Genomic DNA, 27,152 nt, shown 5'->3' on the forward strand with positions numbered 1-27,152 from the left:
TCCCTTTCAAAGTGGTGGCCCTAAGGCATACCTTCATATCAGCATGACAGAAATACTCTCTTGCATTGAATTTATTCTGGGCAAACCTGCCTATGTAGACAGATACTTTTCCATGCACTCTTTTTTTTAAATTCTTTATTTTATTGTAGTTTTTAACAACATTTTTACAAGTCATTCACTTGTTAACAGAAACACAGCTGTAGATAAATATCAGTAAGAAAAAATTATTATCACAGAAATTAAGTTACATCAGCTTTCTTAGACCACATACAGTGGGGGACGTGAAATAGAAAATAACATAGGAGTATTATAGGAAATATTGAATAGCTTTAAAGGCTACATGTGGTGCTTCTAATTTTACTTTATCCAACATTATTTTAACTTTTTCAAATCTAGAAATGCTTTCAATTGTTCAGGTGTGTAAAATATATACTTTGTCTCTCCAAATCATATCAAACATTTACATGGATAGGCAAGGAAGAATGTACCCCTGAGTTCTAATACTTCATGCTTCATAGACAAGAACGTCTTTCTCCTTTCTTGAGTTGTTTTAGTAGTGTCTGGATAAACCCAAATTTTTCCACCCCCAAAAAGTTCTTTGGAGTATTTAAAATAGAGTCTTAAAATAGCATTAAGGTCTTGTTCAAATACAAAGGAGACTAGTAACATGGCTCTCTGTAGCGTTTTCTATCAATTGTTCCAAAATAGCAGCTATATTATTCAGGTCAATAATTTCTCCCCCACCTCTGAAGTCCCCTTCATTTTTCCCTGGCTTTTTAGGAAGATAATAAATCTTGTTGATTGGGGGAATAGCATCTTGAGGTATTTTCAAATTTTCAAGCAAATACTTTTTAAATAACTCAATAGGCAAAGACCCTGGTACTTTTGGGAAATTCAGGAGGCACAGATTCAAATGCCTATTATAGTTCTCTATCTGCTCTATTTTTCTGTGAAGAGCCAATTTGTCTTTAACCGTTGTAGAGTTAAATTCTTGTATTTGTTTCATATCATTTTGAATCAAGTTAACCCGAGTGGTTAGGTCTTCCTTCACTATTTCCACTATCTTTACCATATCTTCAAATTTGAGAAACAAAGCAGATATCTCACCTGAAGATTTTTGAAGAGTTATGTCCATTTCATTAAGATTTAACCAAATTTTTCCAAGACTAACCTCCATTGTGGATGTATCTGAGGCTCCGATTAAACCACAGGCCTCATTCTCCAAGCGTTTCTGCTGTGGTGCTGGGCCCTCGCCAGAGAGTTCTCCCACTGCACTTTTGGTAGTGTGGGAACTATCTTCCACCGCCGCTGTTAGCGCCGGGCATGGGGGAATGTTGGAGTCAGAGGGAGGAGATAAAGATGTTTCCAGTCCCAGCAGAGGATCCGCTCCTTCGGTAACCCCCACAGTGGGAATTGCCGCCCTTAATTGATTTGAAGAGGCCCTGGTGAGGAAACAATCTAGGCTCTGCTGGTTTGGAGAGGGAGTCGAGGTAGGCGGGGGGGGGGGGGGGGGGGGAAACCTCACCGTCCCTTTTCTCTTTGTATGAAGCATATTAAATGAGGAATTCAAATATTATCGTCCAGCAAGAGCACAGTGTTTCACTAACCACCAACTCACATCACCATCTTGACACGCCCCCCCCCTTTCCATGAACTCTTTAATCAAGCTCATTTTCTACATAAATGCTTGACTCTAACCTAACCCTGCTAGTGCTACTTTTCCCCCAGCCAGAAGATTCTTCATATCAATTGTGGCATAATCTTTCTGACCTCATATGCACGTTTCCTTAAATTAGTCATCTTATTTTTTAACTCCTCTTACTCTCTTACCTATCTATACATTAACAATCTGTCTGACCTCATGTGCAACTTTCTTTAAATTAGTTGCCTTACTTTCTAAATCTTCTTATTCTCTTACCTATCTATATGTTCCATTTTTGCTTTTACCTTTCACTATCAATTAAAATTGTTCTATTACGTATTGTGTTGACATTGTAAGTAGTATACTATGCCATACTTCTTATTGTTATTAGAATATTTTTACTGTTGTAATTGTTTATTGCTCATGTTTGATTTGTTCTTACTATACACTGCCTTGACCAAATTCCTTCAAAAAGGTGGTAAATAAATCCTAATCAATCAATCAATCAATCAATAATATTTCTTCTTTTGAAAATACTATCACCAGAACAGATGCAGAGGATGGATAAGAAAGTGGAAGGTCACCAGCATCCCTCACACTTTCCATTATATGCTCTTGGTCTTTGCAGTATCAATTCCTACTTCTGTAGAAGCTTATTACCTAGTGCTAGCAACTAGCTTATCTAAACCATCCTCAGCTACTAAACTTTTTTCCCCTCATATATTAATTCATCCAATTTATATTTTCCCAGTCCTGTCCCATATAATTCTCAGCACGGAACAAGGTATGTTTACTACTTCCTTCTGCTGGTTTTACCTGCTTGCCTCTTATTTTGCCTCTGCCTTCTTTATTTCCTGTATGGAGATATTGGCAAACAAGTGGTATTTCAGATTTTCACTGGAACCTGCATCTGGTGTTCTGTTCTTAGAAAAAAAAAAGATATATATCTTGGCTGGTGCCCTACAGGAGTTCTGAGATCCAAGTCTCTGACCATCACTACAGGTGCTGCTACTGACCTTAGAAGATTATCTACTTGTCTTTCTGTTTGCCACATCATTCCCACGTCTACCTCTAGCAAACATTAGATATGATTCAAGAGAGAGAGAGCAACAGTGATAAATATTCTTTGCAAGCCACATAATGAAGGTACTTCAAAACGTCATGTTGACAAATGAAATGATAAATGTGAATGCTAGGAACATTATGCTGAAGATCAATTTGCATACAAAAATTTGACAAATGTGTTATTTGCACTGACAGTTTAAAGCACATGTTTGAAATGTCTTTGTATGGAGTGGGTCTGCTGAATACTCTTCTTACTTAATACCAGATCTTCAACTTTGTCAATTACATCTGTGGTGTGTGTACTTTGGGGTCAACTGCTACCAGGGCAGCTTTTGAAATTGCCTGTAATATCAATTTTGTGAAGAAGCTTCTTCAGTCCATCGAGTGACCAATGTTTTTCAGGAAATATTTCATTCATCTCAGATTTTTTATTTAATATGCTTATCTTCTAGCAAAAAAAAAAAAAAAAAACAGAGCCACTGGTGATTGCAGAGGTCTGTCTATTCTCTTTCTCTGTGAATTTATTTTTAGCCATGAAGAGGAGTCAGCAAGCAACAGTTATCTGCTGCCTCCTCCTCTGGTGGACTTATTCTGCAGTCAGAAACTTTTGGAATCCGTTCATTGGGTTTTTATAATGTATTTATATTATGAATAGTTATCACGTGCTAATTCCCACTTTAATTGTTTAGAACATTTTAGAAAACAGGGCTATTAAGAACTCTATGCATCCACATGCATGTTATAAAAAAAATCTGTAGCATGCATGATACAACTGCTTTTAATAGGCAAACCCTTCCCATGCAGCCATAGCCCAAGTAGTGGCTTTGGTCAAGCTTACTACGGCACCATACGATCCAATGCAGTCCATCTTCATCAAACATTTATTACTTTGCTGTTTCCAAATATTCATAAAATAGTGGAATCCAGTCTAACACTTGGCTTACTTCCTTCCCTCTGGAAATGTGGTTATATTCACCCCCAAATAAAAGATCCATGTATAAGGGTATCTCAGGTAACTAACTTTCATCCTATTACAAATCTCCCATTCTGGGTAAAATCACCTAATCTTTTGTGTTGGATTAGCTGAAGGACTTTCTTAAGAAAAAAAGATGTGCTTCAGCTGCAATAGATTGGCTTCAGGGGGGGGCACATAGTACTGAGGTCAAGCTTATTGATCTTATCTCCTTTATATGTCATATTCTTGACCGGAATAGAACAATGGCCTTTATTTCACTTGACTTGTCAAATGCCTATGACCTGGTGGATCATGATCTTCTTTTGGCTCACTTACACAACATTGAGATTGGAGGTATGGCCCTTACTTGGTTCGGTTTCTATATTCTACCTTGTCAACTGTACCAGTATTGTCCTATGGCAAGACATTTGTTTTCAGGCCTATACACTCTCTTGTGGTGTCCCACATGGATCTCTGTTGGCCCTAGTTCTCTTCAATATTTTCATTGTTCCCCTCTTGAGCCTCATTCAATCTCACAACATAGAGGGGCATAATCGAACGGCACCGGCCATCTATATGGGCAGCCATCCATGATCCAGGAAACCAAAATGCTCTCGATGACACCACATATTCATCTCCAGGATGTGTGCTTCTCTGCCTTGGCCTTTACCCTCAACAGGGAGGATCAACAAGAACACCACCTGTGTACCTGTCTGTTTCACCTTCTCTCTCAGAGCCATGAAGTCACTTTTGATACTTTCAGAGGGGTACCTAGCAGTATTGTTTCTGCCAACATGGATTATGTCATAAGAACAAAGGACCTCATTCCTTGGTGAGTCCCTTAGCATGATCCATTGTTTACAGATAGGTATGCGTTGAGGCCTCATTATAATTTTTAAGTTTTATACATACCTAATCTCTTTTGGGCAAGCTTATTGCACTTCTATTTTTTTGCCTTCAATGAAGATTATATATCAAACTGTTATTGTGAACAATTTGATTTTCAGTTTGATGATAGATATGAATAGTGATAAGCTTATACACATCCCAGTCTACTGGATAATTAGACAACCAAATTCAAAACTACATTCTTTAAGCAAATTATCACTGCCTTTAAGGTAACTTCTGCTCACCTATATTCTCAGGCAGCTCTGTTGGATATATCAACTTCAAATCATGCTTCCCCAAGCACCATGTTTTAAAAGAATGGATACAGTATAACAATCTTGAATTAGTTTGTGTGACAGGAACTTGGCTGGTGGAGAGAGATTTGATAAAGCCTTGATTATTCAGACCAGAGGTTTTTTGATTGTTATAGCAAAGCACATATTGGAAAGGGGGGGGGGGGGGTTGCTGTGGTCTTTACTATGTGATTAAGCCTGTCACTCATCAACACTAATGCAATTTCATTAGTGGAATGTGTGTTGCTTTTTCTTGCTTTCTCCCTTCAGCTTTATATACAATCCTCCAGGCACTGATGAGGCTAAATGTACTTCTCTCTTCAATTACATTTTAGAACTGTCTGTTAAATACAGTCTTTTGATCATGCTTGAAGATTTAAATATTAAAGTTAACAGAATTCTTTTAGGAATTGCTTCTCTCTTTATCCAATTCATGGACAAATTGACCATTGCTTGCTGGATCAACTCATATCCTGGGCAATACCTCAAATTTAGGGAGGTAGTATTTAAGATATGTTACAGTAATAAAGGGTGTTAATGTGTAGTATAGTACCTTAACTTATGCTAATCTTACAAACTGTGGGATATGTAGTAATGAGGTACAAAGTGTGCAAAACAGCTGTTAACACATTAATGCTGTTAAATGTGTATATTTTTATCCTGTTTCATGATAGTCTTACTATTAGGTTTCAGGTTTTTTTTTTAAGTTTTCCTTAAACTGTACCTACTGTACTCCACCTTAGGAGAATCTCTTCATAAAGGCGGTTAATAAATCCAAATGAATGAATGTTGCTTGGAAAAATACTGGCAGCTTTATTTTTTTCTGTCCCAGGAGCATTCGAGAGCAAAGCTGGGACCTGATGATCTGGGCACTCCTTAAAGACACTAGATCATCATTAGATTATAAGCTGTCCTCCTTCCTGAGCTGGTACATCAAGCTCCATCTCTGCCCATCTTCAAATCTAGGCTAAAAGCCCACCTTTTTGATGCTGCTTTTAACTCTTAACCCCTATTCACTTGTTCAGCACCCATGTTTTGTCATTCCCACCTTAGTAATTCCCTTATCCCTTATTTGTCCTGTTTGTCCTAATTAGCTTGTAAACTCTGTCGAGCAGGGACTGTCTTTTTATGTCCAGTGTACAGTGCTGCAGATGTCTAGTAGCGCTATAGAAATGATAACTACTAGTAGTAGTAGCATTCAAGACCCCCCTCCCAGTGCTTCATTCCATCCATAACTCTCCTTCTGAATCCCTCCAATTTCAAGATCACCTCTCCCAAAGTCACCTCAATCAGCACTCATCCATAGGACCCCAGGCGTACTTGAAATAATTCCTGGTGGTGAATCCTAGTTGCTCCTGCCCCTTGCTGTCACTGGGTTAAAAATGGTGCTGGCAACCCCTAGCAGTAGTCTTGCAATACTGCCACTAGGAATCAAGCTGCCATATAGGGAACCTTGAACCTTAGAGTGTAGTACTGCTAGGTGTCTCCAGCACTGGCAAGGGGCAGGACCAACTGAGGATCACTCCTGTCCTGAACCCACTAGATATCAGGGATTATGACAGCCTATATTGGATAGGATAGGATACCGGATAAGAGGGGAGAGAGACCTTGGGGTGTTGGTGTCAGAGGATCTGAAGGTGAAGAAACAATGCGACAAGGCGACGGCCGTGACCAGAAGGATGCTAGGCTGCGTAGAGAGGGGCATAACCAACAGAAGAAAGGAGGTGTTGATGCCCCTCTATAAGTCGATGGTGAGGCCCCACTTGGAGTATTGGGTTCAGTTTTGGAGGCCGTATTTTGCTAAAGATGTAAAAAGATTTGAAGCTGTGCAAAGAAAAACTACGAAAATGGTATGGGATTTGCATTGCAAACCGTACGAGGAGAGACTTACCGACCTGAACATGTATACCTTGGAGGAAAGGAGAAACAGGGGTGATATGATACAGATGTTCAAATATTTGAAAGGTATTAATCCGCAAACAAACCTTTCCGGAGTCGGGAAGGCGGTAGAACTAGAGGACATGAATTAAGGTTGAAGGGGGACAGACTCAGGACTAATGTCAGGAAGTATTTTTTCACGGAGAGGGTGGTGGATATGTGGAATGCCCTCCCACGGGAGGTGGTGGAGATGAAAACGGTACTGGAATTCAAACATGCTTGGAATAAACACAAAGGAATCCTGTTTAGAAGGAATGGTTCTGTGGAATCTTAGCGAAGAATGGGTGGCGACGCCGGTAACTGAAAACAAAACAGGAGCTGGGCAGACTTCTATGGTCTACGTCCTGATCGTGACTGAATAGATAGGGATGGGCTGGAGTGTAAATTTTAAAGGGCTTCAATGTTAGCTTCAGAACTTAGTACAAGAACAGTACTGGGCAGACTTCTACGGGCTGTGCCCTGAGACAGGCAAGGACAAATCAAACTCAGGTATATAAAGTATCACATACCATGTAAAATGAGTTTATCTTCTTGGGCAGACTGGATGGACCGTACAGGTCTTTATCTGCCATCATTTACTATGTTACTATGTTATAGAAAGAAGGATTTTGGTGATGGGATGGGTTTCAGGAAGGGAGTCTTTAAGGAAAGTTTTTTGTCCACCACAATATTGATGTTGGTTTTTGCATTTAGCTGCCAAGAATATAATATTTATTTGGCATTTTCTTAATTTGTCTGTGATACATTCTGTGGGCTTTATTTCCCTCCTGTTTGTTTACTTTACAGTTTGCATTATGTTCTTTTCAGTCTTAATAGCACCTGGCATGGCAGAGGTGGTACAATGTGAATAGATCTATTTAAATGGAGGTATCGTATAATATATCTGGGAGACTTCCAAGTTCTGTAAGGAAAACAAAAAAGCATCAGTATGATTCGTAGAAAGTCTGTCATAGATAGGCCCCTTTATTTTATTTGTTTTTACATTCTGGGTTCTATAAATATGAGTTTATTTGATGAATTTCTGACAAGAGATGTCATTTTTCATAGTTTATGTCTTTGCAGGTGCTGGCCAACAGCAGGTTGGCATATACAGCTTGTAATTGCAGCTGGTACATTCTCCCTCAATATTCTGCGTATAGCATGCACTACCCTAACAGAGTAATAATTGTGTTATTGTAGTTTTAGTTTCAATGGAGCAGATTACAGTTTTGACCTTGTCAGCATGATGCCAAAAAGGGGGTTCTTCACCTTTTATAAAATTGTTATAAGTTTTTTGTACTTACTGCAACTTAACTGCAAAAGTTAAGGTGCAGTAATGTACCTCCCAAGTGGTTGAATCAAGGGATGGATCTAGCACCTGCCCCGCACAGGGCAGATACTTATCACACCCAGGGATTTTATAAAATTACATACAAATACCCAAAATGAAAAAGTAATTGCACAGAACGATACCACATATTTTCATGCAGATTAAATATATTAATTTTTGGCACTTAGTATGTGTGGAGCTTGAAAGGAGTTATAATGCATGCATATATTTTATAAAATATGAATGTATGTTAAAAAGAGTTGGGAGAAAAAAATATAAATGCATGGGAGGCTATTCTATAAATAGGCATCTTCACCCCAAGCCATGTGGTAAGAATCTATTTTATAATGGCATCTGGGTGTCCAGACTCCATTACAAAATACGAACATAATCAGCCATAGGCTTGGTATAACAGTGGATGGCTAAATGAGGCAAGGGCATGTGTAACTTCTAATATTCTGTAAATTACCTGTGTGAGTAAGAGCCCCACCCATGTAAATGCTCCCTTTACAGTTAGGTACTATGACATTTATGTACTCCCAGTGGTGGCCCTACCAGTATGTCAACTGAGGCGGGGGCGTCAGGCGACAATAATTATGGAGTGGCATCTTTCACTCCTCCTTCCTCAACTCTCCTCCACAGCCTACCTTATTTTTTTATATTTCAAAAGTTGGGGGAAGCAGCAATCTCCATATGCTGCCTTGCCACTTGCACCAGCGTCTCCTCTGTACTATGGCCCTCCTTTCTAATACAACTTTTTGTTTCCTCGGAGATAGGCCACAGTACAGAGGAGACATATGGTGATCACTGTCACCTCCAACTTTTGAAAACAACAGCAAAAATAGAAAGTAGGTTCGGGGGAGAGGTGCCACACCATGGCTGGAGGGGGTGGGAAGGAGTTGGCGCGGGGGGCGCAATGCAGGGGAGCTGGAGCGCCATGTCATCCCTGCCTCAAGTGACAGATTGCCTTGGGCCACCCCTGTGCACGCCCTTACAGAATAGGTCTTAGCTGCCCTGCTGGCACTTTTGCGGGTAAGTGTATACTTACCCACAAAAGCACTACTATTCTGTGCATTGACATATGCAAGATATGTGTAAATGTGAATACCCATTTATAGAATCAGGTGAATAGAGTGACTCACACATTTATACCTTCTCCTGAGCAGGTGAACATTTGTGAAATAGCATCTGTACACCACAGGGTCTGTTTTTGGGTACCTCTTTTTCAATGACACAAAGCACCTGTGTTGGCTTTATAAATGAGCCATAAAATGTGTTTTTTGGACTTGTCACATAGTTAAAAAGGTAAACCACCATGGGGGTCAATATTCATCTTGTCATACATAGGGTCCCTTTTACTAATGCACACCTAAAAGTGGCCTGAGCTGGTGTAGGCAAGAGTTTTGGAGGCGCGCAGGTCCATTTACTCAGCACACTTGGAAAAAAAGGCGCTTTGTTTGTGCTCGAAAATAGATCTGTGGCAAAATTAAAACCAGTGCATGTCCATTTTTGGACTGAGACCTTACCACCACCCGCTGACTTAGTGGTGAGGTCTCATGTGTTCACTGGGCAGTGAGCGGCCAGTGCATGCAAACTGCCAATTACGGCCAGGTAACTATCACGCGGTAGAAAATAGAAAATATTTTCTACGGCATGTTTTGGGTGTGCGTCAAAAATGGAATTACTGCCTGGGGCATGCGGTAGCCAGGCAGTAGTGCCAATTTGACATGTGTTGGGCACGCTTAGGCGCCTACACGCCTTTGTAAAATGGACCCTTGGTGTATTTTTTTAAATGTTCAATGCTGCAGGCAGTTATGGAGCCGAATTTTCAGTGACAGGCAAATCCAGATACTGCCTGCCTGAAAGGATCTACCGTCTACAACAGATCTGTTGTAGACGGTAGATCCTTCAACGAAGCTGCACGCAGACCGTCAGACCCTGATGCAGGCAACGAAACGCTGGCCACTGTTGGTCGAGGTCGCGTTATCTATGCAGCGAGTTGTAAGAAGGATCGGACTATAAAAAGCTAAGTAGCTGTTATATGTTAAATTCATAGACGATTTACCACAGGTTGAAAATTGTACATATATATTAAAAATTGAAATTAGAAGAAAAAAACAAACAAAAAAGAAGTATGCAATTTAAAATAGCTAGATGAAATCGCTACATTCTGTGTGTTGCTGCCAATGATGAAGCCACCCAGCCCTCGTGAGCTCAAGTTCAAATAGAGCCGAGGGCTTCTTGAGGCAACAACACTCCAATTAATCATATATATTGGTCACAATTGGAGCTGGTGACATTTTCAGTATACATCTCCTCCACTCTTGATTGTTGACTAATAGGTTAACTGCCACTGAATATCAGATGCCAGCTTGCTCAGAGGGGTTTGATAGGGCAGGAGCCTTTCCTGCTCTGTTAAACCCTTTTGAATATCAATCCCCATATTTTCAGGTAAATGACTTTGAAAATTGTCCTCACTATACATTTCTGAGTTTAATGATATAGAGCCTGCACGCTGCAGCTTTGCTACCCAATTCAGCATCTCTTTCCTTCTGAAGGAAGTGTTCATTATTGCTATGTGGTTGTAGGAGAAGTAGATTTAATTTGGGTGGGTGGGTCACGCTAAGCATGTGACTGTCATATTGTGTAAATAATTTGTGAGTACCATTTAACCACAATCATTCCCAAGATTAAAACCTTTTCTTTTTCTGTTATAGTGTTCTTTTTCATGGAGCATTATAAGCAGCATAAAATAGCATTGTGATCCATTCCTAAACCAAACATTTCATATAGTTTTATAAAATATAACTAGCAGGTGCATAATTTATAGAATACTGCACGTTATGCACTAACTAAAGAGGTTGCAGCAGCCATTTTTCTTTAGCGGCTCAAGGGGAAGGAGTGAGTAGCCTTCGCTTCTGCCCCCAACGACTCCCATGGACCACCAGGGACTTCAGGTAGGCCCCGGGGACTTGCATAGATGATGGCAGGGGGAGGGGGAGTTGAGACTGGCTGTGGCCTGGAGGAGAGGGGGAGGGAAGTGGTGGCCTCATTCAGGGGGGGGCGGGACTCATGGGGGAAAACTTTTTTTAAAGGTTATGCAGGTCCAGGCTGATATGCAGTGCTGGAACCCGCATAGTTAAGAAGGCCAAAGTTAGGACAGCTTTTGAGCTGTCCTAAATTTGGCTGCTTAGCTATGTGAGTGCCGGTACTGAATATTACCTGCACCCATATAACTCTGGGCTCCTCCCTAACACCGACCCCGTACCGCTGCTGACTTTTTTTGTCGGTGGTCAGAGGTGATATTCAGCAGCATTGCCTGCATTAATGCCACTAAATATGGGGGGGGGGGGGGGGGGGCATCCACAGATGATTTTAGCAGGCTGGAGCCTCTCTTATTCACTTAAACTTGCTTTGAAAATCAACCCGATAGTACGTAAATATTACTGCACAAATGCTGACGTATGCTCTGTTCTATAAAGTAATCTGTGCACTCAGATGCCATTGTAAAATTCATTCTAAGTGCCCTGCATTTTAGCACTCAAATTTGGGTGACCTTTATAGAATTGCCTCCACAGATTTTAAAAATTATGAAAGTCTTATTTCCAAAGTCGTATTTCCAATTTCCAAATATTCTTTCTTGAACTAGAACACAAATGTGAAACTACAATGCTTGTATAATAATCCTCTAAACTGCAGTGGATTATGTGAAGACATTCTCATAGGGACAACTTTATCCATTTCCTAAAGCCCTTTTGATTAGTTTCAGAAAGCATAGCTTGAGGCTAAAACTCTTCTACTCTCTTAAATGATATAGACAAGTGGCCTTAGACAGTGCTGGTGCGGTTTGTCACCTCGTTCCTTTATGCTTGAAAATTAAAGTATCTGTGTATTACTTGTAATTTCTGATGTAATACAAAATTGAATTTTTAAAAAATAGCACAGTAAAATTATTTTACTCAGTATTGTTACCTATAATGTTTCTTGAACTAGAAGAAACATTTTGAATTATATTAATTTCCATTAGCAATTCTCCAGTTCCAGGGATATTATTCTAAAAATTCTTTTGTTTATCCTGAATGATCAACTAAACCACGAATACATCTTGGTGTAAAAATTTAGCCCAAGTTTTATCAACTCCAATGACTTCCAAAATTAGCATAAGCTTGGTTGATTATAATATATTATGTCCCCTGGATTGGTATGTAATCTTCAAATAGATGGTGACATCCTAGTAATTGGTTTGCTTTTTCTGGTATGGAAGTTTTGTTAGAGCTAGCCTATTATAAATGGATTTCTTTTATGTTAGAATATTGTTGTATTTTTATTTGTATTTTAAAGTTATTATTATATGTCATTTATATTTTAAAGATGTAAACTGTTCTGATTTGCTATGTAAGAAGTAACAGTATAGTAAATAAATAAATGATAAATGATAAACGAACAAGTATTCTACTCTTCAATCAATTCCCATTATTTCCCAGCCTCTCTTGATGCAAGGTCCATCTAAACAGATCAATAAACATTACACAAAGATCCAGATGCTCAAAACTCCGGCCAGAGAAATACTGCCTGATCAGCATATCTGAACAATTCTCTCATGCTCAGTGCTAATGACATGCATATTTAAGCACAGTCATAGCATTGAGCATGAGGTAGTTTATGGAGAATTAAGGGGAGGATTGTGTGTAGCACATGCACTCAAGATCAGCTGATCTGCAAGGCTTCGTTCTGTGAGTCGGACGTCCTGCACGTACAACGTGCAGGATGTTGAAACAGAAGGAAGCCTTTTGCGAGAAGAAGAGGACCTCGGCTGGCGGGGGTTGGAATCCTCCGCCAGTAAAGGCAGGTGATGGCGGGAGGGGGGTCGAGAGGATCATTGGCAGGGGGTCCAGAGTCAAATCTATGGGGGCCCAGGCCCCCCTGGCCCCACGTAGCTATGCCACTGTTGCAGAACCATCTAAATATACTTCCCCTTGACCCTTCCATAGCCAGATGATCTGGGTTCAAAAGGAAGAAGACATGAATTTGTTTCTTGAGTACTGCCCTAAAGCTGTAACAAGAATTCTCCCTTGCAAGCCTCTAAAATGCATACTGCTTTTCTTGATTTCACTCAGTTGGAAACTTTTTTGATAGAAAAAGAGAAAATTTTAATTACTTCTTTTTTTATTTTCTTATTTGTTTTTCTTTCTCTCTTTAGGCAGGATTGGAGTTTGATTTATTATACACAAGATCGTGTATTGTGAAGCTCCAGAATATATGCTTAATCTCATTGATCTACCATCAAGAAATGCCATTTTGTCTGCAAGGTCCTACCTCATTCTCCATTTTCCAACCTGCAGGAATGTTAAATACAAGACTCTTTTTGCATCATCCTTCCCTTACATCAGTCTGAAATATTGGAATATCCTTCCGAAACAACTTAAGGAGCTCGCTGACCACCAACTGTTCAAGAAGTCCTTAAAGATATTCTTATTCGTCAAGGCTTACTCCACTGGCAACTCCAATGCTTAGCCTCTCCCACTTGCCGTCGCTTCATCCCTGTCATCTACCCTGTGTTATCCCCAGTTCCTACCCCTCCTGTCAATTTCTGTTTCTGGGCCATCATTGTCCTGTTTTGTATCCTGATTTATTGTAAGCCACATTGCGCCTGCTCATTTGGGTAAATGTGGGATAGAAATGTACTAAAATAAATAACTAAATAAATATAAATAATATACACTGCTTGATAGTATTCCTTAGGGTGCCTTTTGATTTGTGCAGTGTGCATTCCTCATATTTTCTGCTTGATATGCTTATATTATTTGTTTGGAATTGGTGTTGTGCTTTTATTTTTCCTATGCATAATACTGTATGTTTCTGCTTGTGTAACATATTAAGATATGCCAATTAAAAAAATAAATGCTTACTGCAACAAACCACCTCATTAACTCAGTGTGTGTGCATGTGTGTGTGGGGAGAAAGGGGAAGAATATTTCTACCAGCTCGGGCTGAGTTTTCCCGAAAAAAATAGCTTGCTTCATCATCAAGCTTTATTGAAAACCCAAACACTTCCCACTTGAACACCCAAACTATCCACTTCAACCTTCCCATCCTCTCCCCTCCTCCATCTTAGCATAAGTGACTTGCAGCTCTACCCAGATATGTGTCTCCCACCAAGTTCTTTGTGGGTGGGAGGAAGATCATAACTTATTGAAACCTTCTTCTCTAGTTTTATAACATAATTCATGCCAGCACACACTATCACTCTCATTCTAGAAACTTGCATGCACATCTTCTTGATCAGCATGCAAAATTCTGTGAGCAGGTTATAGTAGTGTCAGATATATGCCTGACTTAATTGTTAAATTAGGCACTCATTGGCTTGAAGTATTAATAATGTCCTGTAATGGGCATTACTTCGTGTTACTTGGTACTGCAGTTAGGTGTGTACCTGCTTTTAAATATAAGGCTAGATTCTATATATGTTGCTAGAATCTATATATCGCACCTAAAAAATTGGCACTAACCTCCCCTCCCTCTGCTCACCACATAAGCAGTATTCTATAATCCACACCTAAAATTCAGTGTGGTTTATAGAATTAACGCTTAAGCAGAGAGGTCAAGTGTAAATTTAGGTACTGCCATTTGCATCAACAAAAACATGGTGCAAACGCCTATGCCTAAATTTATACGTGGAGCACTGTTATTCTGTAATTATACGTGTAACAAAACCACACCCCCAATCTGCCCCAAGATGCCCATGATCCTCCCATTTTCATGCCCTTTTATTCAGGCCGTGCATAAATTTAAGGCACAGGTCATGTGCCTAACTTTACACGGGTAAGTCCCAATTAAATCTAATTAGTGTCAATAGTTGATTGTTAAAAAGCCAATTATTGGTACTAATTGGCTCATTATTCTATTAAATTGTGCACGTAAATTGGGAATGTGCCTAAAATTTGCACACATACAATTTTTGGTGACTTTTATAGAATCAGGGGGATAGAGCCTAAATGCTATATTTTGCTACTGCAAAGGGGACATACATTGCATAAGTACTGGTGCTTCAAGTAGGCATGTAAATCCTTGGGGGTTGGGGGATCTGGAGTTCCACTGAACCACCAGGTTTTGTCTTTGGGAATTAGGGATCTGGGGTCCACCGGACCAGCAGTCTCTTACATCTTTGGGGGGGGGGGGGGTGGAGGGTCTGGGGTCCACCAGACCACCTTGGCTTAGGTTTGACAGATCAGGGCTCCCTATTCCTCCCCTGCTCAGCACAACCCTAATGCCAGCTCCAAGTTCCAATTCTAAACAAGCATTCATAACTGCCTTTACATAATCGGCACTCAGGATTCAAATATTTGGTGCCTAACTTTAGGTGACTTTTCTTGAATTTGCCACATTGGATCACTGCTCTTGTTGAAGATAAAGAGGAGAAAAGTAGCTGAATGGAAATAAATAAGTAACTTTAGTTGTCTCAACTGTAGCTTTCTAATGATCAAATATAATACGGCCAATATTCACTGTAGAAACGTACAGCAGATAAGGGCCAAGTGACCCATCCAGTCTGCCCATCCTCAGTAACCACTAACTCTTCCTTTCCTAAGGGATCCCACATGCCTGCCCCACACTTTCTTACATTCTGACTCAGTCATAGAAAAAGAAAGAAAGAATGTTGGAAGATCAGCATCCAGTCCTTTCCACTATATAGCAGAATAAAAACAAGATCATAGAGGATTTAGCTCTGTTAAAGTCTCAATTGCAAAAGAAAAAGGTACTTAAACTGATCCTGAGGCTACTCAGCATGGCTTCATATGCTTCTATGCATAATATTTTCATACTTTGAATTTTTTTCTAGGGTAGAATGTTCACAATATAATGCAATCATAGCTAACAGATTAATAAATAATGTAGTATCTTCCTGAATACAAGTGCTATTTAATTAAATTAACAATGTTACTTCTTTGAAATATTAGCATAGGAGCTTTAAAAAAAGCTATTAAAAGGTACTTTTCACAAATCATGTTAACCTGCAATCCATCCCTTCTGTGACTGATAATTATGAATATTTTGTCCTTGAAAGGATAATTCAGTATCTCACAGCTATGTATCTAATACATAGAGTGTATCATACTAGTCCATTAGTGTATTTCTCATATTCTGTTCAAGGTAAAACCTCTTAATTATGCATATATGATTAAGTTGTTTTAATCTTTCATAAAAATAGCTTTAATATTTTGAATACCTTGGTTTATGTACAAATAAAATCTCTATCAACTGCTTCTGTGTATAATTATCAGCAGGCTTGCTTGCTCTGATCAGAAGAGCATTTTTTAAGGCCATCCATGAGACTTTTCCTCAACTTAACTGATTCCAGTTCATAAGGATAGAAAGAAGAAAGGTGGTTGGAAAGGAAGAAATGTGACTATAATTTTATCAAGTGTAGCTGTTCTATGATAAAATATAATCGGGCAAAGAAAGTGGACAGTCATTACAAATTCCACAAACTGTCAAGCAGCACCAACAACAGTGGAAGTTCAAAATGACCAAGGCAAACAAGGAGGATGAGCATCCAAGAGTTTATTTGCCAACATATACTTGATACAAAGACCCTACATGGGCTGTGTTTCAGCACAAAGCCTTCCTCAGAGGTCATAGAAGTGCAAAGAGTGGGAAAAAGCCCTAAGAGCTCTGGAACCATATGCGCTGTAACGCATGGCAATCAAATGTCACTTTTTACCACAGTGGGCTCTTAGACTCTGCGAAGCTTACTTTATTTGCACTGCTATGACCCCTGAGGAAGGCTTTGTGCTGAAACACGGCCCATGTAGGGTCTTTGTATCAGTATATTTTTGGCAAATAAACTCTTGGATGCTCTTACTCCTTGTTTGCCTCGGCCATTTGAAAATATATTCGTGCCAATATTCAAAAGGAAGGTTCTGTGTAACTTCCAAAGATCTTTGTTTTTAATTTCCTGGACAAGTAGCCTATTGGTTAGTGCAGCAGACTTTGATCCTGGGGAACTGGGTTCGATTCCTACTGTAGATCTTTGTGACTCAGAGCAAGTCAGTTAACCCTCCATTGCCCCAGGTACAAATAAGTACCTGTATATACTATATAAACCACTATGAATGTAGTTGCAAAAAACATAGAAAGGTGGTATATCAAGTCCCATTTCCTTTCCCTTTCCTGCCCTTCTAAATATAACTTTAGCACAAATAAGTTCATTTGGAGGTAATTCTATGCATATAATTAGGTGCCCAGAGGGCACCTGGTAGAAGCCAATTCTATAAAGAAATGTAGGCACCTAGGGGTTCTTATACCAATCTGCAGTAAAAAGGGCTCTGCGGTAGCAGTGAGGGCTATTCTTCCCACGTGCTAGGACCCTTTTTACCACAGCAGGTAAAAAGCCCCTAAAAACAAAATGGCCATGCAGTAAGATTACTATTACTGTGTGACTATGCAGCAGGGAGCATGTACTGCCACTCATTGAGGTGGCGGTAAGGGCTCTTGTGGTAACCTGGCAGTAGTCGGGCAGTGCGACGCTGCCTGAATACTGCCCGGTTAGCACCGCTGCAAAAATAACAAAAATATTTTCTGGCACACCAAAAATGGCAAGCACTCAAGGTAGAACTACCTCCGGTGGCCCAGTTAGGCTGGTGGTAGTTCTGGGTTGCCATGCAGAAAGCCTATTGCCAAACGGCAATCCTTTTGAAAAAGGACCCCTTTATTTCCTTTATAGGATATTAGTATAACAGCAAAAATATGTGCCTATAATTGAGGTATGAACATTTACATCAGCCATAGGGCATGTGTTTTTTACCTGAATGCTAGAGATACCTGTATCACTTATTAGAAGTTATCCCCCTGCTTCTAGAAAGGTTGCCCAAAATTACACTTGCAAATTTAGGCAGATTCCCAATTTGTGGGTGCAATGTAATAGAATTAGTTGATTAGTGCAAGTAATTGGCTTTTTAATAAGCAATTATTGGCACTAATTACATTTAAGTGGAGGAGTGGCCTAGTGGTTATGGTGGTGGACTCTGGTCCTGGGGAACTGAGTTCAATTCCCACTTCAGGCACAGGCAGCTCTTTCTGACTCTGGGCAAGTCACGTAACCCTCCATTGCCCCAGGTACAAATAAGTACCTGTATCTGTAAGCCGCATTGAGCCTGCCATGAGTGGGAAAGTGCGGGGTACAAATGTAATAAAAATAATTGGGAATTACCCGTGTAAAGATAGGCATGGGATTCGCGCTTACAATTTACAAACAGTTCAAAAAAAGGGGACACAGAAATGGGAGGAACATAGGCATTTTGGTGTGAATTGGGAGTGTGGTTTTGAGTTACACATATAATGGTGGAATAATGGTGCTCCACATGTATATTTAGGTGTGGGTATTTGCACCAAGTTTTCATTAATGCTAATGGTCATGCCTAAATATATGCATGACCTCTACACTTTAGTGTTATTTCTATAAACCATTGCAAATTTTAGGTGTGGCTTACAGAATTTTATCTATAGGGGTTTCTTTTGGCACCACTTTTTTAGGTGTCATATATATACAGTGGGGGAAATAAGTATTTGATCCCTTGCTGATTTTGTAAGTTTGCCCACTGACAAAGACATGAGCAGCCCATAATTGAAGGGTAGGTTATTGGTAACAGTGAGAGATAGCACATCACAAATTAAATCCGGAAAATCACATTGTGGAAAGTATATGAATTTATTTGCATTCTGCAGAGGGAAATAAGTATTTAATCCCTCTGGCAAACAAGACCTAATACTTGGTGGCAAAACCCTTGTTGGCAAGCACAGCGGTCAGACGTCTTCTGTAGTTGATGATGAGGTTTGCACACATGTCAGGAGGAATTTTGGTCCACTCCTCTTTGCAGATCATCTCTAAATCATTAAGAGTTCTGGGCTGTCGCTTGGCAACTCGCAGCTTCAGCTCCCTCCATAAGTTTTCAATGGGATTAAGGTCTGGTGACTGGCTAGGCCACTCCATGACCCTAATGTGCTTCTTCCTGAGCCACTCCTTTGTTGCCTTGGCTGTATGTTTTGGGTCATTGTCGTGCTGGAAGACCCAGCCACGACCCATTTTTAAGGCCCTGGCGGAGGGAAGGAGGTTGTCACTCAGAATTGTACGGTACATGGCCCCATCCATTCTCCCATTGATGCGGTGAAGTAGTCCTGTGCCCTTAGCAGAGAAACACCCCCAAAACATAACATTTCCACCTCCATGCTTGACAGTGGGGACGGTGTTCTTTGGGTCATAGGCAGCATTTCTCTTCCTCCAAACACAGCGAGTTGAGTTCATGCCAAAGAGCTCAATTTTTGTCTCATCTGACCACAGCACCTTCTCCCAATCACTCTCGGCATCATCCAGGTGTTCACTGGCAAACTTCAGACGGGCCGTCACATGTGCCTTCCGGAGCAGGGGGACCTTGCGGGCACTGCAGGATTGCAATCCGTTATGTCGTAATGTGTTACCAATGGTTTTCGTGGTGACAGTGGTCCCAGCTGCCTTGAGATCATTGACAAGTTCCCCCCTTGTAGTTGTAGGCTGATTTCTAACCTTCCTCATGATCAAGGATACCCCACGAGGTGAGATTTTGCGTGGAGCCCCAGATCTTTGTCGATTGACAGTCATTTTGTACTTCTTCCATTTTCTTACTATGGCACCAACAGTTGTCTCCTTCTCGCCCAGCGTCTTACTGATGGTTTTGTAGCCCATTCCAGCCTTGTGCAGGTGTATGATCTTGTCCCTGACATCCTTAGACAGCTCCTTGCTCTTGGCCATTTTGTAGAGGTTAGAGTCTGACTGATTCACTGAGTCTGTGGACAGGTGTCTTTCATACAGGTGACCATTGCCGACAGCTGTCTGTCATGCAGGTAACGAGTTGATTTGGAGCATCTACCTGGTCTGTAGGGGCCAGATCTCTTACTGGTTGGTGGGGGATCAAATACTTATTTCCCTCTGCAGAATGCAAATAAATTCATATACTTTCCACAATGTGATTTTCCGGATTTAATTTGTGATGTGCTATCTCTCACTGTTACCAATAACCTACCCTTCAATTATGGGCTGCTCATGTCTTTGTCAGTGGGCAAACTTACAAAATCAGCAAGGGATCAAATACTTATTTCCCCCACTGTATATATATATATATATATATATATATATATATATATATATATATATATATATATATACAGTACACTCCATTTAAGTGCACGTCGGATAAGCTCATGCTCTGTTGTGGATATTGACGGCTGCCTGCTTCGGGAGGGGTGGTCCCTTTGGCTTACCCTTCCTTTTCGGCATGATCTTATAAGAAAAAGGTAACTTTTCAAGACATTTTTGAGAGTGTCCGTCTCACACATCCTGCTTAGTCACCATCTTGAATCCCTTGCTCCAGTACTTTCTACTTCTATTGATATATGGGGCAAAGCATTCCTAGACCACCCCCATCTGAGTTGGGTTTGACTGCCTTGCTGAGTGATCCAGTAGCTGCCCCTTCCCCGAGGCTCATAGCTGTCTGTTTTATACTGGACTTCCCAGGGACTTAGTTATTGGTTTTTCAGGTAGGGATTTTTGTAATTACATTTTCTGACTCCTTCCCAGGGTTATTTATTGCCATGAGAGGCAGAAGGAGAGAGAGAGGATATCATCTCAGGGACACGTGGAGATAGATATTCCTGTTTTCAATTTATCCGAGTATGATTTATCTGAATTAGAATTAGAAGTCCTAAAAAGGGTTTAACTTATGTCTCTACAAATAGATATAACCATTTTCAGACAAGAACTCACATTTTTCAAATCATTAGAAAGTTGCAGATTGCTCATTTCTTTTCAGTACAAAATTAGATCTTTGGATAAATCTGTTGCTAAAATAGATTCCAAATGACTTCCTCCAGGACAAATGGATCCACTAATGTATTTCTTCAACCAGTGCATTCTTCAAGACATTGAGAGATCTGAGAGGAATAAGAACCAGAGGTTCTTCAACCTTAAGAAAGAAGAGAAATTAGCCATTAAGGGGTCCTTTTACTAAGGCATGCTAACAGATTTAGTACACACTAATGATCGGAATGCTCTAAATGATAAGATACCAATTATGGGTTTCTTTACCAAACCCTGCTAGTGATTCCTGTGCGGCAATGCTGACAAAGCCAATTGAAAGTGAATGGGCTTTGTAGGCACTGCCGCACCAGAAATCGCTAGCATGGTTTAGTAAAAAGGGCCCTATATTCCTATGGACTTCTTATCATTTAGTGCATGCTAATCATTAGCACATGCTAAATATGTTAGTGTGCCCTAGTAAAAGGACTCCCCAAGTCTCTGAGTCAAAACCACAAAATTGTTATCAAACCTGCAGATAATGGAGGAGAAATTGTGGTCGTGACTAGTTCAATGTATATTAAGGAAACAGATAAGCATATCTGTGATTATGAATATTATATACTTTTAGAAAAAGATCAAACAGAGGAATTGAAAAGAGAAATTGCACATATTGTCATCTTTGCCTTTATGGCATGATGCATTACACAAAAAGAGAAACTGTAACTTATTGTTGAACATCCTGTAATCCCTACCATCTATATCTTACCAAAGTTCATAACTCAGTAACTAATCCACCAAGGAGCCTGATTATTTCATCTAATGTGTTCATTTAAGAGACACTCTCTGCCTTTGTTGACTTTTTTTCCTCAGGTCCTTTGTCCCCAAAATTGCATCATATTGTAAGAAACTCAACATACATAATTAACTTCCTTCAATCATTTGGCAGTGAATTGTTTGATATTTATCATTTCACTCTAGATATAGAATCACTTTACACCAACATACCACAGGTAGAAGCACTTGCCATCATAGGAAAAAAACTTTGAGAAAGAACGAAACTTATGGAGAATTCCAAATTGTTTTATTGTAATGTTGGCCAAAATTGTTATGACCAAAGATTATTTTTGTTTTCAAAGAAAGTTCATTCAACAGATCAAAGGCACATCTATGGGTGCATCAATGGCATCTGATATCGCAAACCTTTACACTGCAAATTTTGAGGAGGCTTTTTTGAAGAAGCATCCTTTCTTGGGAAATATTCAATTTTATAGAAGATATATTGATGACATTTTTATTTTATTTTATGGAGAGGTGGATTAGATAAATTGTTTTTTTCTCAATGGTTGAATACCAGAGATGAGAAATTAAAGCTCAAAATATACTGGGCCCCCTTTACCAAGCTGCGGCAAAAGGGGGCCTGCACTGACAATCGTCGCATGTTTTTGATGTGCGCTGAAACCCCTTTTACTGCAACGGGTAGAAAATGGCCACGCGGCAAGTAAAGTACTTGTCGTGTGGCCATTTTGGAGGAAGCCCTTATGCGGTATGGGCTCCTGTGCTAACCTTGCATTAATTGGGCAGTGATTACCACCAGGTACACACCGGCACTACAAAAATAAAAAAAATTTGTAGCGCCAGATATGATGGTACTCTGAGGGTGGGAACTACCACTGGGCTGCTGCAGTAGCCTGGCATTACTTCCTTTTTAGCAACTAGTAAGCCTGTATTGGGCTTACCACCGCTTTGTAAAAGGTTCCCACTATGATTTGAATAAGATTCCTTTTCTGGATATTTTTAATCAAGAAAACTGAATATAGTTTGAGTACTAAAGTATATAAAAAATGCCAACGGATAAAACCAAATATTTATACTATAACAGTTTTCATGCTAAGAGCTTGAAGCAAATCTTACCTTTTTGTCAATTTCTTAGATTAAAAAGGTTAAGTTCTGATTTTGATGACTTTGAGAAGCAATACATTTGTAATGTCTACAAGGTTTGAAAATAGAGGTTATCCTAAGAAATGTATAAGAGGAGGCTTTGTGAAAGCTAGGGTCATGAATCGTAAAGACTTTGTAACTGAAAGACGGGAGAAAGACAAACCTGATATTATTTGTACCTTAAGATACTCTTATTTGGCACAGGGAATCCAACAGAGCATCATAAAGCACTGGCACATTTTAGAAACGCTTGACTGTTTTAGAGATAAAAAGACCAATCTAAAAGAGAAATTGGTTCTGCCCACCTTACCAGAGTCTTCAATTAACATTGGTCCCATCCTGGGACATTCTACGTGCACCTCAAGGCCATTTTCCTGCAGCTTAGTAAAAGGACCCCTAAGTATTCATAACTATGCAATTTTCCAAGGTTCGCTTTTTTGTGATACAGCCAGTTAGTGTTTTACTCCTTTTTATAGTTTTATGTATTATTCATAATTATATGTTTGGATTGGTATATGTTTTGAGTTTCTATCTAGATTATGAATGTCAATTTCTACACAATTATGTAATTTTTATGTATTTGTTTCATCTTTTTCAATATTTGTATTTTTGTTTTTAGAATTGTGTGACTCCTAATGCAGCTGTTGTTTGATGAAAGTGTGTTGAGTCTTCTTATCTGTGCCATGAATAGTGGACTATAATATGATAAATAATAAAAGTTAAATAAATAAATATGACCTCAAGACATTACAATTTATGCCAATGTATCTAACCTCTCTAAATTGTCATGTGCCTATCCCTGTATCAGTGCACATCATGACATCATTAAGCTCTATACAATTGCTCTTGATGGATGCAGTTTTCAAAATGCCCCCTTGGATGATCAGCCCATGAGTAAATTTTATCTGTAGACTGTACAGAATTTCAAAGGCAGAGCACAGGTGCTACTTTCCTTTGACAACCACAAACATTTGTATCTGTATTTTTAATAATTGACAACATTTTGTCAGAAGATGTTTTTCAAATATGTAACTTCAGTCTAAGTACTTCATTTCCATAATGTACTCAAAACCACCTCTTGGGAATGTTTCCCTCCATACCAGCTAAAAGTATGCATGTTGTGTATCCTTGTGCATGCTGTTAGCCAGATTGAAGGCAGCAATTTCCAGATAGACAATTTATTTGGATAAATTGCTTTATATATCTATGTAATTGTCTTTGAAAATTGTCTTGCCTGTATTTGCAAACCACTAACTAGGAGAGACAGATATAGAACATTGTATGACTTAATATTACTAGTTTAATAGTTTGGGCATGTTTCATTAATGAAAATGACCTTGGTTGTGTAAGAGTAAACCCTGGTTTCCTATGGTAAGAGTAAAATGGGTTGATGGAGGACATTTTTGTGAACAGTGTTCATGAAGCAGTATATCGGCACCTCTATATGAATTAAGGCCTAAAGAGTTGACAGTTTTTATGTTGAAACAAAGATAACAGGGTTAGTTTAACCTTTGATAAGGTTTTGGCAGCTGTCTTATTGATTAGACCGAAACTTAATTGCATGAATTGTGTTATTTCAAGACTCATTAATCTGAAAGCTGTGAGAAGTAAATTTAAAAGCAAGAGCTATCTGAGCAGCAAAGAACAAAATAAAATAGATCTGTTTAAGGTAAAATGGAATACAAATTGTTTTCACTCTATGCTAGCCCACAAAAACATGAAAGTTTTATTTTATTTATTAATTAGGACTTATTTACCAATTTTTTGAAGAAATTCACCCACACTGGTGTGCAGCAAGAATAACATTGACATAAGCAATATGCAATTACAGTAGGAAGGAACATTTAAATAACAGTGCACACTATAGCATAGCATGGTACTTCAAGTGTAAACACAGCACACATTAAGACATCTTAATAGACAGCACAGGTGGCAAATGGAGGAGGAACATATAAACAGAAAAGAAAGAGTAACATGAGTTTGATACATATGTGTCATAAGCAAGTCCCGGTGCAGTAAGTGCATTCGTTGTTAGTCCTTGTGTGTAACTATCTAGTTAGTTGCTTCTTCCATCAAAGTCTTTGGAGAAGAGACAGGTTTTCAACTGCTTTCACCTATGGATCAAACAATCTTTGAAGAAATCCTCACTATAGTGTGCCTCTAGTGCACCTCTAGCTTGGCTTAGTAAACAGGGCCCTAAATATTGTTTAATAGTAATATATATAAATATGATGACTAAATAAGTAAGTAAAATTTCTCATTGAAATTAAAAGTAGTTGATGAGAAAATGGCAAAACCTCTAGTGGGTTAGGTTTTTTTTTTTTTTTTACCTTACCCTGTAGATTTCATAAGAACATAAGAATAGCCATACTGGGTCAGACCAATGGTCTAGCTCAGTATCCTGCTTCAAGTAAAAAAATCCTTTACTTGAACTTGTCTCTAATTCTCTCTATTTCTTACTTATGGGGAATTTGTTACAGTACATGTGATTTGATATAAGCAGGGAGAAAGGTTAACTAGAATAAAATGACAGTCCTTCTAGGTCTGCCTGGGGAAGTGCACATCTCCAGGAAGACCCCTGACAGAGTTGGAAGATCATAGTAACTTACTCTATGAACTTCTACTGTACTGGGTGACATGGATGGTCCATAGTTAATCAGTTTTCAATGGAATTCAAAGGGTTCAATGATTGGAGTCAGGTGGAATTGATAACAGCCTTCCCTGTAGAATCATAAGATTTAGGGTATATAAAACCCCAATTAAAATCACTTAGTAAACAGGGCCCTAAATATTGTTTAATAGCAATATATATAAATATGATGACTAAATAAGTAAGTAAAATTTCTCATTGAAATTAAAAGTAGTTGATGAGAAAATGGCAAAAACTCTAGTGGGTTAGTTTTTTTTACCTTACCCTGTAGATTTCATAAGAACATAAGAATAGCCATACTGGGTCAGACCAATGGTCCATTTAGCTCAGTATCCTGCTTCTAACAGTGGCTAATCCAGGTCACACATACCTGGTAAAAACCCAAATAGTAGCAACATTCCATGCTATTGAACCTAGGGCCAGCAATGGCTTCCCCCATGTCTATATTAATAGCAGATTATGGACTTTTCTTCAGCCACTTGTCCAAACTTTTTTTTTAACCCAGATACACTAATCACTGTTACCACATTCTCTTGCAATAAATTCCAGAGATTATTTGTTCAGTGAAAGAATATTTCCTTCTATTTGTTTTAAAAGTATTTCCATGTAACTTAAATGAGGGATCCTTTACAAAGCTGTAATAAAAAGTGACCTGTGATAGTGTGGACATGTCTTTTGGGCATGTGCTGGGCCATGTTTTACCACAGCTAGGATAAAGGCCATTTTTTAAAGGCCGGGAAACGGATGTGCGCAAAAATTAAAACTAGTGTGTGCCACATTAAATTTCATCCACCATTTGCGTTCCCTGTCTTCCAATTTACTAAAGTCTTCCTGCAATTTTTCACAATCTGCTTATGTTTTAACAACTTTGAATAGTTTTATATCACATGGGAATTTAATCCCCTCACTTGTTGTTCTGATTTCCAGATAATTTATAAATATGTTAACTAGCACCAGTCTCAGTACAGATCCCTGTTTCACTCCACTATCCACCCTCCTCCTTTGAGAAAAATGGCCATTTAACCCTACCCTTTGTTTTCTGTCCAATAACCAATTCTGAAAATCTAGGTACACTACATCAACTGGCTCACCTTTATCCACATGTTTATTCACACCTTCAAATAAATTTAGCAAGTTGGTGAGGTGTTTCTGCACTAATCAGTTAGCTGTACATTAACTGATTAGTATGGAATTAGTGTGTACTAATTTTATACTAAGAAGCTCTTCATAGTTCCATATATTAAAATTCTGCCCCTTCAAACTATGGGGTCCTTTCACAAAACTTAGGTAAAAAGTGGTCTTAGTGCGCTTTTATGCGGGTCATTCTCACACACTAAGGCCATTTTAACTATTGCTGGAAAATGGACGATATTCCATTTTCCAAATTAATGACCTTGCACTAATGTTGCAATTAACATGTGCAAACAAAAAAAACAGCACCACGGGCCTTTAAAAATGGAACACAGTTCTTTAATAAATAAGCTTTGACAAAAAGACCCGACATGTGCCGTGTTTCGGTGACTAGCACCTGCATCAGGGGTGTTGCCCTTGGGTCCTTAGTGAAGAAGACACACTCTCATTTTTTAAAATGTTCTTGAATAAATTTTGCAGAATCCTGATGGTTGCCTTCTTCACTTCAGTGCAG

At 39.2% G+C, this 27,152-nt stretch overlaps 1 protein-coding gene across 1 annotated transcript in view; it reads right to left on the reverse strand.

The window, feature by feature from the left end:
• CDH19 (cadherin 19) overlaps window positions 1-27,152 on the reverse strand; it is a 225,734-nt gene that overhangs the window by 40,902 nt on the left and 157,680 nt on the right. Inside the window, 1 exon segment of the mRNA XM_030212600.1 lies at window positions 26,474-26,487. Within this exon segment, the coding sequence (XP_030068460.1) occupies window positions 26,474-26,487 (14 nt within the window).

Source organism: Microcaecilia unicolor, chromosome 1, assembly GCF_901765095.1.
Source record: "Microcaecilia unicolor chromosome 1, aMicUni1.1, whole genome shotgun sequence".
Lineage (NCBI taxonomy): Eukaryota > Metazoa > Chordata > Amphibia > Gymnophiona > Siphonopidae > Microcaecilia > Microcaecilia unicolor.